General features: G+C 35.7%; 1 protein-coding gene across 1 annotated transcript in view; it reads right to left on the reverse strand.

The window, feature by feature from the left end:
- map3k22 (mitogen-activated protein kinase kinase kinase 22) overlaps positions 1-15,000 on the reverse strand; it is a 119,306-nt gene that overhangs the window by 10,757 nt on the left and 93,549 nt on the right. The window contains 5 exon segments of the mRNA NM_001423668.1: positions 2,956-3,087; positions 3,160-3,308; positions 6,876-7,040; positions 10,446-10,517; positions 14,669-14,730. Coding sequence (NP_001410597.1) covers positions 2,956-3,087; positions 3,160-3,308; positions 6,876-7,040; positions 10,446-10,517; positions 14,669-14,730 — 580 coding nt within the window.

Below are 15,000 nucleotides of genomic sequence, written 5' to 3' on the forward strand. Positions count from 1 at the left end.
CATTTGACATATTTGAAAAAATAGCCGGGCGTAATAACATCGGTTATTAATTAGTTATTATTACACTGTTAAACCATACCTCACATCTTAACCCACCTTTAAACCCACACATACCTCTAAATATGTCCCTAACCTTACCTGTATCCCATCACAGTAGCACCATTTATGTATGTATTAACACTGTAGTCAGTTTATATAAAGGCCAATTAATGTAAAGTGGGATCAAAAAGAAAAAAATTATTACATGTAGGGATGTTGTTTATGTTCACACATCTACATAACAGATCAACTACAGCTTAAAATATGATATGTAGTGTCATACATAAAATATGACTTAGCGGACCAGCCATTTAAATGGGATGCTAGCAGAATAGTATGGTAAAATACCAAAGAATGCCTGCAAAAACATGAGAGTTGACAGGTATGGTTAATGTCATAGAATTTCTCTAAAAAAACCTGATGATAGTCCCGGTGTGCTTAATCTGGTCAAGACTTGCCTGGAACTTCTTTAGCTGTGCATTTATCTGAACACAGCTGCACACCTTAGAATGCCCTGTTCAGCAGCTTTGTAGTGTAAATAAATGTAAATAACTCTAAACTGAGAATAATGTATGTTTGTTTCTTGTGTTGTTTTAAGGACACACAGCAGTGCTGAGCAGAGATGCATGTGTCTGCCAGGGACTTTAGTGAAACATTGGCCTGTACCAGACACTGCATATTAAAGTGAGCTGATGGATGGGACAGAGCTCGTCTGACGCTCATTAAGGCCTCCATTTGTGGAGAAAATGAACTCGTAAAGCCGTGTGGTTGTGCTGACACAGAACACTGTGGATACATTCGCAAGCCAGTGACATTTTAATGTGGGTTTGTCATTTATTTGGAAAGCACAGATTCATTGTTGGTTTAACAATGTTGTAGCTGAAACGCAAGGAGGCACTGAGAATGTACTTTATTCCCATATGCGAGCTGTTGTTTGCGCTAAAGGAAATATGACTCAGTCCTCTTGATTCTGAAGCTACCTAGAATCCAATTCCAATTTGTTTGATTCAGGTTGATTTTGCGTTTGAGATTGCACATTGAACATATGTATGAAACAAATTCTGCCTTTGATAGTACCCAAAATTGGTCACACTATACATATTTTGAATCACTAAAACAAAAACTGATTCATAAGAGTCCATTGTGAATTGTGCTACACTAGCTGTTTTAGTGTTTTGATTCATGTTGAAATTTTAGGATTTACAAAAAAAGGTTAATATATGCCTCACTTGTTCGTTTGTTTGCGAATCATGCTATACTGATCTTGCTATTTGTTTTGATTCACTAAAACAAACTCATAAGTGTTTGTTCATATATCATGCTCCCCTTTATAACTGTATTTTTTTGATTCAGTAAAAGGAGCTTCTTCCTAATAATCATTAGTTCATAAATTATGACACTTTTGTTTTGATGGAATGGAATTTTAATTGCATTATGAAGAAATTCCAATTTTGAAAAAGAAACCATTTCTTAAAAAATCACCTCTTTCAGAATTATGCTACATAAGTTTTGCCATATATTTTGATTTACTATAGCAGTGGTCTGCAACCCCCGAGCCGTGGACTGGTACTTGTCCTTGGATCAATTGGTACCGGGCCGCACAAGAAATCATTAATTATTCTCGTTTTATTTATTATCTGAGTTTATTTTGAAAAATCTTTTATTCTGTAAAATTACTGTATTCTCTCGGTTACATCTCGGTCATTTGAGCACCAAAATTTACCCCCCAAGCTAGCAAAATGAGTAAGAAACAGACATCTTTGGAAAATTTCTTTGTGAAGAGGAAAAAACCCAGTGAAGCACCCACAAACTGCCGAGAAATTAATCCGCAACCCATTTGTCAAGAAATCAGGTGAATCCAGCATGTCTGTGCAAAAAGATCAACTGCTGAAGATCACAAATGATGGCGACCTTGTTCACATATCGCGTCTTTACCGTGCACAAGTTCATTATCCACTTGTTAAGTTGTGACGTGTGGAATACTGTTTCCGGGTCCAAGCCGCTTGTTTTAATTGAGAAAATATCTGTTTATGACCACTTTTTAGTCATACCACACATTAAAGAGAACTTTATATAAAATCATGGTGTACACATCAGTCTCTGGACATGCTGCATCTCAGACACCAATAATTTCACAATATATAAAAAGGCACACCCAATTGAAATCTCAAAACTTTTCAGAATGCCATAAGCACATTTAAACATTTCGGCAGACTAATTAACACTGCACTGCTTTTGAAATTTTCTCCATAAATTAAAAAAAAAAACAAACATAAAAACGGTTGATTGTCACCTAGCAACAACCTCCACCCTGGCCACAGAAAATTGACAAGCTTTAATCGGTCCGCAGTAATAAAAAGGTTGGGGAACACTGCACTAAAGGACTGCGTTAATGAACCTTGCAACACTGGTACAGTCTTCAACAGAAAGACATTACTTTATTTTTTTTTTCAACAGAAAGATATTTGTAATTTGACTTTACAGTGCAGTCACTTGTCATCTTGTCCGTAAGTGGATACTGTGAAAAAAGGGAAACTAACTTTTACAAACAAAAGGAATTGCTAAAGGTATTTTCCTTTTTAGTATTGTGAATTACACATTAGATCAAACAGATATAAAATAGATCATTTTATAGTTTTTTTTTACAGTTATTACAGTAATTCCTTTCACACAAGCAACCCTGTAGTGTTTCATTGTTGAATTAATTTAACTTTGTATGAAATGAGTGAGCCAATGATTCACTGACAGTTGCATGCTTCATTTCTAAATGAATCTACTAAACTAATCTTATAAACGAATCACTTGAATTCAATGATTCAATGAATATGTTGCCATCAGCCTGAAATTTCAGCGTAATTTTTGAGTTCCAACAATAAACAGCACAAACACAACCAATTCTTTAGGAAGAATACATACCCCAGGCATGAATTCCACAAAAATAGACAGCTTTTTCTGCACAGGATCCCGCAAACAGCCGTAGTACTGCACTATACGCTCGTGATGCAGATTCTTTAAAAGCTGGATCTCACACTCCAGCGCATTCACCTCCTGCACACAAAGACAAACATTAAAAACTGAGCATTTATTTAATGTATAAATCCTGTCACACATCAGACTCACCTTGCTGGTCTCCTGACACTCTGGGTCAAAGGGCACCTGTTTGGCTGCCAGCTCGCGCCCCGTATCGACATCGTAGCAGAGATACACCACCCCGAAAGCTCCTCGACCTAGCAGCTTCCCCTGACGCCAGTTCACCGGAGCCCTTGGCGCTTAGGGTAAAGAAGAAACAAACCACGTTAATGTAAGCACGACCGCAGACTGCAACTCAAACCAGGCTCAATCACACACACAGACTGGCTGACGACACGGAGTCAAACCACAACTGTATTTACAACTCACTACAGATTTACACGTTTATATTTATATGCAACTGCTCCCCTTTTCGGCAATAAACTATGATTTAAATGAACACTGTGAAAGATGGTGAGCTATTGGTTAAATATTACACAGCTGAGTATTACATATTCAAATCATTTTGGACATGTTAATATATAATCTAATGTTTGGAAGCTCTCTTTTTTTACGACATCTCCAGAATGACTTTCTTCATATTTTTGCTATTGTTCTATAAGCATGCTGTATTGATCTAATCATAGACAGGTCTGGATGCAGTTAAAACTACACCCCAAATACTCAGCAGACAAGATTTACGCATGTCTCAGGCGCTTTTCCCACTTCTTGCATGACGGACACATTTGCGTCAGCATTTACGATAATCTTAATCAGCTTAGTGCTGCTGTAATGATATTTGACATGAAGCTATTGGGATAGTTTATAGTTTATGGAGGTTTTAGGGGGAGAAAACCCGCAAGCAGACAGCGGAGACGAGCATCCATGTGCATAAGTCAAATTTAGGCGCCTGTCTTGGATTCCTCGGAGGAAATGGAGTTGATTAAAGAACATGTTTGCAGAATGCAGAGCTCAAACACAGACACACCATCCAGATGCAGCATTTCTGATAGAGACGGTCAACCTGAACATCTAGTTTCATGATGAGTGATTTCATTGGATGATACACACACACACACACACATATACATATATGATTTCCATGTTGGATTCTAAGTGGACTAAAAACACACACACGCAATATAGCACACACTAGGGTTGCCACCCGTCCCTTGAAATACGGAATCGTCCTTTATTTGAGAATGAAATTTCGCATCCCGTTTTAAATCAATACGGGACGGGTTTTGTCCCGTATTTTCATAATTCTTTTAAAGTAGCTTTTCATGCAAATCATCCCACACACATTTACTGAATATGCCTCATGTCCTACTTTTGATTGGGTAATACTTGATGTCATTGTTAGTTTGATTGGTCTTTGTCCAGTGAGGAGGGCGGTTCTAAGCAAGTCTTGACAGAGATTAATGGCAGATGGTTCTCCAGGTAACCCTCCGTGTCTTAAAGTTTCCCAGTTTAAATGCAATCGACTGCAAAAGTACCGCAGAGAGTGGGAGGAAAGAGATACCTGGCTGCAGAGTGTTAGGAATTATTATTAAGCTACTGCACGATTTGTCGGAGAGCGTTCTCTGTGGCCCATGCGGTCTGTGGGACAACATGCCTCTGGAGAGCAGCATTCCTGCAATGACAGCTCGCAAAAATCAAAGCAGTCAGACTGTTCTCCGTGCCCCAAGTCTCTCCCGAAGCAGACATGGTAATGACAGTGACCTAGTCTGTAAAATCTAGCTGGAGTCTTCTTTTTTTTTTTTTGGTAATTTAGTGTTTTCTACATGAAATAAAGAACAGTCTGTGAATATAATAATAATAATATATGTATTTAATATTAACTGAGTAAAACCATGTCAACAACTGAAATCAAGGGGAAATGAATGGCTACAGTCAAACATTATCTCAGAATTAGATGTGGCCTGGTTTTTACACTTGGTCACAAATTGTAATTTGTAAAAAATTTTGTAAATACAATGCAAGTGGATCATATTCCTAATTGATCAAATCTTTTTTTTTACAGCGTCTAATGTTTATGTATGTGCTGTTTTCATGTTTGGATAGGGGATACTGCAAATAATGACAAACATTTTAGCCAAAATCTGTTATCAATTCTACCCTTTAAAATTAGGTTCATTAGTACTTTCTTCTCTCCTTTAGGTTACAGCAGCTGAGTTAACGCAATTGTGTATTAAACATAACGCCAGCTTTATCAGTGCTGCAGAGTTCTAAAAAAGAAAGACTGACTGCATCAGTTTACACAGAATTAAAAAACATTTTATTTTAATGTTTAAGTGTTCATACTTTTCTGAAAACATATTTTAAGTTAAGATTTACCCACTAGTAAATTTTGGAAAAAATTGTAGGGGTAGGGTAGGGGGTATTTTTGTGTATCAAAAGTGGTAACCCTAGCGCACACGGTGAGCGAGAGATCCCTTTAGATTCATTAACACGCATAATCGCATTCATCAAATTTCCTTAAACTAAGTGTTCTAAAGTATGGCTGTCTTTTACAAGCAAGGATTCTGACACAGCAACTTGAAGCAGACGCTTTACAAAAGTTGCGTATAGGGGGACACACGTCAGACTTATGAAATGTGAGGACTCATGGAAGTAGCTTTAGGCAGATAGGCCATATCCTGAGCTGCTGCTGCGCTGATGGTCGTGGGGAGTGGAGAACGTGAGTCTGATTCCAGCGACGCTCCAGGGACAGACGAGTCTTCGCTGAGGCCATCTTCCAGCCTCAACCACGGCGAATGAAGCTCTGCACAAGACTTTTGGCCAGCGGAGAAATTAAAATGGTCGTGCCCAACTGAGTCTGGTTCTCTCAAGGTCTTTTTTTCTTCACTCCCATCAGGTGAAGTTTTTTTCCCTCTCCGCTGTCGCCACTGCCTCGCATGGTTCAGGATTGGTAGAGCTACGCATCGATGAATTGGCTCTTCAGTGTTTGAACTCTCAGTAATGATTAAATCACACTGAACTGAGCTAAACTGAACTGAACTGAACTTAAACACTAAAACCTGAACCACACTGTTCCAGTTACTATGACCATTTATGTGAAGCTGCTTTGACACAATCTACATTGTAAAAGCGCTATACAAATAAGGCTGAATTGAATTGAATTGAATTGAAGATAATAGGGCTGTCTTTGACAGCTTGCGACTTCATCTGCCACTTTCACTACAGTACATTTACATGGACACCAACACCCCGCTTTTATGATTAAGATAATACTGATTAAGAGTCTACCATGTAAACAGCAATTTTTACCTTAAAGGAAATAGAGTCACTTGCTTGTGAATCAGATTCCACTGCTCACACTGTAAGCATTTGATTCATTACAAAAAATTATTCATCCGAATCACTTCTGAATCAAACTACACGGCTCACACTGCATGATTACGCTTTGGATTAACTAAATACACTTTGCATTAGAGTGACTTCCTTGTGAATCAGATTACATTGCTCACCAGTGGCATAGCGGACAGTAAGTTTCTGATTCACTACAAAAAACAGATGCATTAGAGTCACTTGCTTATGAATCAGAACACACTGATCATACTGTAAACTTTTATTTATTAAAAAAAACTGCTATATTACAGTCATTTTCTTGTGAAACCAACTACAATGCTCAAATGATGCTGTCGAGTCACTAAATCTGATTGAGTAGAGTCACTTACTTTAGAGTTATTCTATATTGGTCACACTGCAGTTTATACAAGTGTTTTTCATAAAAAAACACAAAAACAAACGAAAATCTGATCTGTAGTCAGGTGTGTGAATGTGAATTATGTGGTCTCTGTTCTAATGTGTGTGTGTGTTCTTACATTTAGGAGTGCTGCGCTGACAGTTCTTCTCAGTCCAGCTGATGGAGTGCACATCTCCACTGTACAGTAATGTGCTCTCTCCGTTGTAGCTGCGTGTGCGGCTGGACGGCACCAGCTGAAACAGATTCTCCTGAGGCATAAAGCTTCGAGGAAATGTCCTCCGACCTGAACATGAACACAAACACACACAAATCAAAATACAACCACCAATAAGCTTCCTTCTGGAGACTGGATTGTTGAGTTTTTAAGAGTTTGGTAAAAGTGAGAGACAGCACAGCACGCTCCTGTCAGTTTTGAGATTTCAGGCTTTTTTGAGTATAAAACATCCAAAATACACTTTTAAATGTTTCTTTTGTCACACTTTTTCAATGTGAGTCTGTGAATTTTAATTACAATACATATTTTTAAAATACTTCCATAAAAAACTTCCTGCACTAAGAACAGCAACTAAGCTAATACATTTATTTTATTTATTTATTTATTAATAAACAGATTTCTTTTTTACATTCATTTATTTTTTACAGAGGTAGATGTTCATTAAAAATGCAGTGTGTAAGTTTTTGTCTCTTCTAAAGCATAAAAATGCCATAATATGTTTGCAAATATTTATTAAACATGCAATAGAACATTCAGAAAAGTCATTATCTGAAAAACAATGGTAAAGTCAGATATTGTGCTTTGAAAATGTCTGTTGCGTGCCAAAATGTCTGTCATTATTTTGGCCATTTAACCCGCCCACTGCCAGTTTAGCCAATTATATTTCAGCACCCCGGGTTGCCTTTTTGGAAAACAGTATTTGTTTCATTCAGTCAGAAGGCTCTCAAAGCATGCGTCCAAAATGTGACCTCTGGTGGACAGTACCAGACTCCGAAATGAGACACAGATTCAGAGTTCCACATGAGGTTATTAATTAGCAAATAATATAAATATTATGAACATAAACATTAGGAGAGTAGGTTACATTGTAACCCCATGTCCTAACAACATGCTACGTGAAGAGATACGCAGTGATAAGCAATTTGGCTGTTTGCACAAGATGAAACATGACAGAAATTTAACTAAAGCCATTCAGAAGCACAGAATATGCACTTACTGCACTCCAACAAAAAGGTAACATTATTAAATGTACATGCTGATTCACTGATATGCGATTAAACTTAACTTAAACCAGCCTTTAGGCTCGATAGTCTTGCTCCTATGGTGTTGTCAATCTGGCAACCTGCGCTTGTTCTACAAAGAAATTGTGGATGCGAACAGCCAGAAAAAAGTTTTACAAATCTACTTAGTAAAAACATTTGAATTTTGATCAATTTAAACCAATTTTTTTTGTGTGCAAGAAATGTATGCAAATTAGCACACACTTGTCTAAATGTAATGAAATTAATTAACTGGGGAAGTATGCTGACTAATATTAGTTCATTACTTTATTCATCTACAGTGGTTTCTCTTAAAAATGCCATTTACCAGCATCAAAGTTCACAAATTCTACTGCCAGGAAACACACAATGCATTTTTACCTTAAAAACACTTTAATCTCTTTTCATAACAGCATCTGCCCAAGACATATAAAACATTGCCTCCAAATCTATGCAAAATGATTTGTTTGCATACTGTCATGCAAACGTGATCAACACATCATGTATCTTTATATTCCCTTTCCCCGATTCCTTCACTCTCTCTCACGCTCTTCTTTTCCTTTGTCTCTGACTTCCACCATCAAGCTTTCCACAAGGCCGGAAACTGCTCTCAGCTCAGTGTTTTGCAACAGTCAGTGAGCCTCATCAGGGGAAACACAAATAAAACACACACACATTTCATGTTGGCGGAGTTCATGGTCATGAGCACAGCTTTATCTCTTCTAGATTCTGGATTGAGCTCTGAAATACTCTGAAATGCAGTATTAAATAGTCTAAACTAGCCTTCTGGTCTCTTCAGATGGGATAAAATGGGCTTTTATATATTTTTTTTGCTGGTGGAAGTCTAACAATTTATGGAACTGGACTGTAAATGCGTGTTTGATTCCAAGTAGGAGAATCGCCTGGCTAACATGATCCACAGAGACACTGCATGCAATTAGTGGATTGTGAGTCGCTTTGGATAAGAAAGCAGCCGCTTAAATGTTAACTAAAGAATTAATTTACTAATGAGGCGCTTGGAGAATTGAGAAGTGGGTCCAAATGCCAGCTTTTAATGCCAGTTTTTCAATGCACAGGCTTTGAGGTGCTGCTTGACAAAAATAAATGGTGTAATTGTGAAAGAGAAAGAAAACGTATGTGATGGTTTCTAAATAAATTCCATTGGAACAGAAAGAAGCTACTTAAAATGTTATGAACCCATTTCGGATAAATACAACATCAATATAATTATTAATTATTACATTTAATGTAACAATTAAACATAAAAAAATATATGCACAATCACAATAAATATAGTTAGTAGTATAAGTATGGTTTTGAAATTATACTTAAATGTTTGTTATTACTATTATTATTACAAAATCCAAAACAATATATTAATTACAATGTATATTAAATAAAATATATAATGTATAATAAAAATAAAAACGACTATTAAATGATTATTAATAAAGCTTAATCCATATTATTAATATCAAGATTTCACAAAAGAAAGAAATATACATAATTGTAACAAATTATAACAACAACTAAATGCTAAATAATAACAAATAATAATATATTCAATCCCTTATTAAAACATAAAACAAAACAATAACTAAACTCATACAAATGCATGTATTTATTATTGTTGCTGTTATAATAATGATAATTATATATTATAATTTATAAATATATATTATGATAATTTATGATTACGAAGTAATAATTCTTCTTATTATTACTATTGCTATTATTATTTTATTATTATTATTATTACTATTATTATTATTACTATTATTATTAAAATATTTTTAACAAAACAAAAACAGATATACATTATTAAATTACCTGAATTAACCTGGATAAATACATTATTACAATTATTATCATCAACCTATCATCATGACCATGATCATTAATATTGTAGTAAAATTAATATCATTGGATTAAAAATAAAACATAAATTAATAAAAATAAGACACACTATACTGAACTATAATAAATGATGACAACTACTGACTTATAATAATTCCTGACAATAATAATAATAACAACAACAAACATTTTATTAACTTCAATATTATAAAACACTAAAACCATAACAAATTAATTATTTTTAACAATGTTTATTATTATTATTATTATTATTATTATTATTATTGCTATCAGTAATAAAGATTAAGACATTCTTAAAATATTATTTGTATAATTATAATTAAAATGATGAACAGCATACGTTATTTTCATAATCTAATTAGGTATTAATTACAAGAAGTTATTTAAAAAATGTAAGTTAACTATTTAAAATGAACCTTTCTGTTAATAATTTAATAAATAAAGGCCAATAATTATGTCAACATCCTGAACAGCACACAGTCTGTACTGCTGTCTACAGTGATAAACAACGCTAGTATATCCGTCAGTCAGTCAGTGTTGTTATCAAGCAGCTCACCGTCACCGTAGTCTTTACTGCGGCTGGACATGTGGAACTGGCGAGGGAATGTGCCGTGTTTTCCATGTCGTCCTGCAGGGAGAGCAGAGACACACAAACTCATTACTGCACTTCACAAACACATTTATCTCCATTTACAGAACACAGCAATTGCTGATAATCAAATCGATGAGAGCATCGGATATGAAGAAATGCATGCAGTCAGTGAATAAACACGTCTCATCATAACAGATAAGAAGAGTCTGCTGTGTTGAGAAGGCTTTTATTTTACCACAAGACACTTCATTCATTCAGTGACAAAACTAAAGCAGGGCTAATACTGTAGAATCAGCTGAGCAGAACACACACCATTGCTTTCAGGACACATCAACCTTACCTCGACTCTAATAAAGTATCTGACAAAAACCAAGGTGTTTATTTCACCTTACATATAAATATAAATCATTTTATTATGAAATCAGTATACTACTAAATTCAAGGCTTTATTACAATTAATGGACAAACACACAGAATTGTTTGAAAAAGTACAACTAAAAGTAAGTATGATAAATATAAAAATATTAATAATAAGAATATTAATTACTGCAATAATAACAACAGTTATTACTATTATTATTATTACTATAATTAATAATAATAATGATAATAATAATAATAATAATAATAATAATTATCGAGATAATCATTCTGTGATGATGACAGGCGTTTTGCTGCTACATCTGAAAAGAACACCACATTTAATAACGTTTTTACTCCAAACTCGTTTCATTATTCATTCGCGTGTATGGGAAAAAATCCTTCTGTGAGCTGATTTTGTAGTTTTGCAAGTTTGCATGTTCTCCCGGTGTTGGTTTCCTCTGGATGCTCCGGTTTCCCCCACAATCCAAAGACATTCGCTATAGGTGAATTGAATAGGCTAAATTGTCCGTAGTGCATGTGTGTGAATGAGTGTTTCCCAGTGCTGGGTTGTGACTAGAAGGGCATCCGCTGCGTAGAACATATGCTGGATAAATTGGTGGTTCAAGCCGGAAAAAAAAAAAGAATGAACCTAGTAAATAAGTACTGGTATAATTATTACTACTAGTATTATTACAAACTAAACACACTAGTACCTACAGAATAAACACCAGTGTCTAATCAAAAAATGACTAGTACTTAATGTGAAAATAAACAATACTAGTAGCATGAAAATAGTACAGTTTACAGATTTTAGTGTTGATAACACCGAATGCGTTTTTTCGTGTTGAGAGGTGCCATTTTTTAATGGTTTTCCAATGGCTGTAAGCGAGTTGCACACTGCTTATGCGCCCTCTGCACGTTTTTAAAGCCTGCTGTGCCTCCCATTTTTGCCGTCAACATTAGTCAACTCTGAGCAGAAAAAGCACGCTATGTCAGTTGCATCTTTTTCATCCTCCAATCAAATGAAAGCAGAGGCGCGGTTTCGATTGAGGTGACAGCAGTAAGATGACTATGAAGACCTTTAAAGATAAAGGAGAGACTAGTGGTCGTTGTTTTGAGTTATTCGGAGCTCTATGACTTCACAAATCTTGAATATCACGAAATTTTTAAACGCTACATTTATAACAATATCAACAGCTGGGATTATGCACAATACGTAGCTGCTTCAGTCGTTGCCTAGGGTCATAAAAAGCACACCGCACTTATTTTTTTCTTGTCAACAAAAAACTTTGCATTCTCTAAATGTAAATGTACGTTCGGTGTAATCTGTCCCTTACACAGTCTGTCTCATAAAGCTTTTCTACTCTCATTCTGGGATTTCTGTGCATCAAAAGGAAAGTTTCCATGGGGTGTATGTGTGTGTCTGTGTATGCATGTGTGTGTCCTCTCTGTTGGAGAAGATGACTCTCTCATTATCGGTCAGGCCTGCTCTATTTGATGGTCGCTCGAGAGGAAAAACAGCAGAGCAGAGCAGGAGCTGGAGAGAGCCGCTGAAAATACTAAACCAAATCTCCTCTTTAACCACTCCAGTAACTTTCAATCTTTCAGCACAGCGGAAGAAAGAGGAGAGAGGAGATCTCATTCATTCTCTCTGTCGATACAGGTCTGTGACTCTGTTGAAAAACCCAGTGAGCTGAATATATAAGCTGACTTTTCAGGCGTCACGCTGCAAAAAAAATCTATTTCTTAATCAATACTTTTTTGTCTTATTTTGTAGCACCCTGAAGTAAACATTCTACAAACCAAGATAAAGCACTTGGAAAAACTAAAACGAATACGATAATAAGACTTCTTAATTTAAAGCATTTACATTGTTGGAGCATAAACACAACAAATCTGAACATAAATTTAAACAGTAAATGAATTTAAAAGGATCACAGGACACTGACTAAAGACACTAATGAGCTAGCTGTCTAGTTAGAAAAGGTCAAAGCAGCTTTGTTCAGGTTTAGAAACAGGTATGGTCGCATCCACATTCAACTGAACTGCAGTTAGAAGCTGAAAAAGGCCTGTTTACACCAACAATGATAAAAATTAACATAAATATAATGATATTTGAGTCCACACTAGCGAATAACAACAATCTGTTGATTTGAAGCCTGTGCACTGCACTGCGGTATCGAAACAAACTAAAATGTATTTACTGTATAAAACACACAGCAAATTTCAGCTGCCAAAACTAATGAGTCAAAAATGGCATGTTTGACTTTTGGGTAAATTAGAAAACAGAAAAATACGAGCCGGAAAAATAATAATAATAAAAATAGCTCTGTCAACTAGATTAAAGACATCTCTTTGCATCAGAATACACATAAAAGACAAATGCTTTTGAAATCTAAATCCTCTAAAGGATTGTTAGGCTGCATTATTTAGGGCAACTGGAGCCAGGAACACTTCCCAAAAGACAGTATAATTTGAGTGGCATCTATGCTTATGTTAGTCTTTTTTTCCTTATCCCGAGGTCTCCATAATCCTGAACCAGGCCGTGTCCAGAGCAGATGCTGTGGTAGTCATGGAGGTGTGGAGTGCTTGAGACTGATTTCTGAAAATCTCCTTTGACAAACGAGTCTCCGCATTGATCCTGTGGGCCAGCCTTGAACACTTGCTGGTGATCTACTCACACCTACAAGTTTGGCCAGTGGCCAAACAGTCGTGCCTGACCGAGCCTGGTTTCTTTCAAGATTTTTTCCTTCACTTTCGTCAATTGGTTCGTAAAAGGTTTTCTTCCTCGCCACTGTCGCTACTGGCTTGCTTGGTTTTGGCACTTGTGGAGCTGCGCATCGATGGATTTGCTCTTCAGTGTTTGGACTTTTAGCAGTGAAATTTAAACAACACTGTACTGACCATTTACTAGAACTTCTATGTTAAGCTGCTTTGACACAATTTAAATTGTACAAATAAAGATGAATTGAAAATTGAACTGAGTTGATTCGATCACTACACTTGTTGCTTTAACAATAGGAAGGAAAAAAATAAGTTTAATTTAGAGGACAAAACAAGTCACAAATAGCAATCATGCAATTGTTATTTATATGACCACAAATGTAAATCAAAAATTTCTCATTTACCATAGAAAAGCAGACTACTTATACATAAAATGCCTATAAATATAATTTATAACAAATCTAAAGCCCCTACAACTGGTAAAATCTGTGTAATTTTAATTCATTTAGACAAAACAGAGAAGTGGCCCTAATTGATTACACTAAGAAATACATGTTTTTGATAAAACAATAGTTTTTTTATGTCTTTCTGATGCCAATGGTTATGCTAATGCAGAATTTATTTGATAACAAAAATAGTTTTGTTCATTTTGATCATTTAGAGTCCTTTGTTTATCAATATTGGTGTATTAGCCTTTATAGAGTCAGACTAAAACCTTTACGTTTCTCTCTGTTTCTTTTACATAAACAACAGGGCGAAATAGTTGTTGATATAAAAAATCTATACAAATTTGACAAGATATTTACATTTTAAAACATACAAGAAATGCAGGAAATATAACCTCAAAATAAGAGAATATCTATCTCAATATTTTAGCTGCCCCAATCATTTTGGGACACAACAACAAGTTGAATTGAACTCACTGCCAGTGCTATTTATATCATTTTCAAAGTGATTCCTCTGCAATGTTATGGCAAGAGCTGTGCTATGCTATTGTTTCACCATCAGAGTCATTTTTAATAAACCTTTATAGTGGTCATCCTTGGACTAAACAACCATTAAAAAACAAGTTCACAGATCCATACTGACATCAAGCTCACCTTTGTACTCGTAGTTGAGGTTCAGGTAATTGTTGTCCCGGTTGTTCTGGGAGAAAGGCGGGCTGTAGAAACACAGGCAGAAACAAGAGGTTATTTTTTGCACGGGTCTCTCCGTCTGCCTGGCCTACATTCCTGTGCCCAACAGTCCCTCGAGTGCCAACGTGAGTGTCTGCCACCTGCTGTAAAACTGAACTGAATCTCCTCTACCTGATACCTGATTCCGCACACTAACGTCTGACCGCTCAACAGTGGTTCTGTGTGCTTTTGAAAAACGCACTGAAGTGTCAGTTAAACATCTTTTTAAATCTGCACAATGTAGAGTAACGTTATTT

The sequence above is a fragment of the Danio rerio genome, chromosome 24, assembly GCF_052040795.2.
Source record: "Danio rerio strain M-AB ecotype USA chromosome 24, GRCz13ab, whole genome shotgun sequence".
Taxonomy (NCBI): domain Eukaryota; kingdom Metazoa; phylum Chordata; class Actinopteri; order Cypriniformes; family Danionidae; genus Danio; species Danio rerio.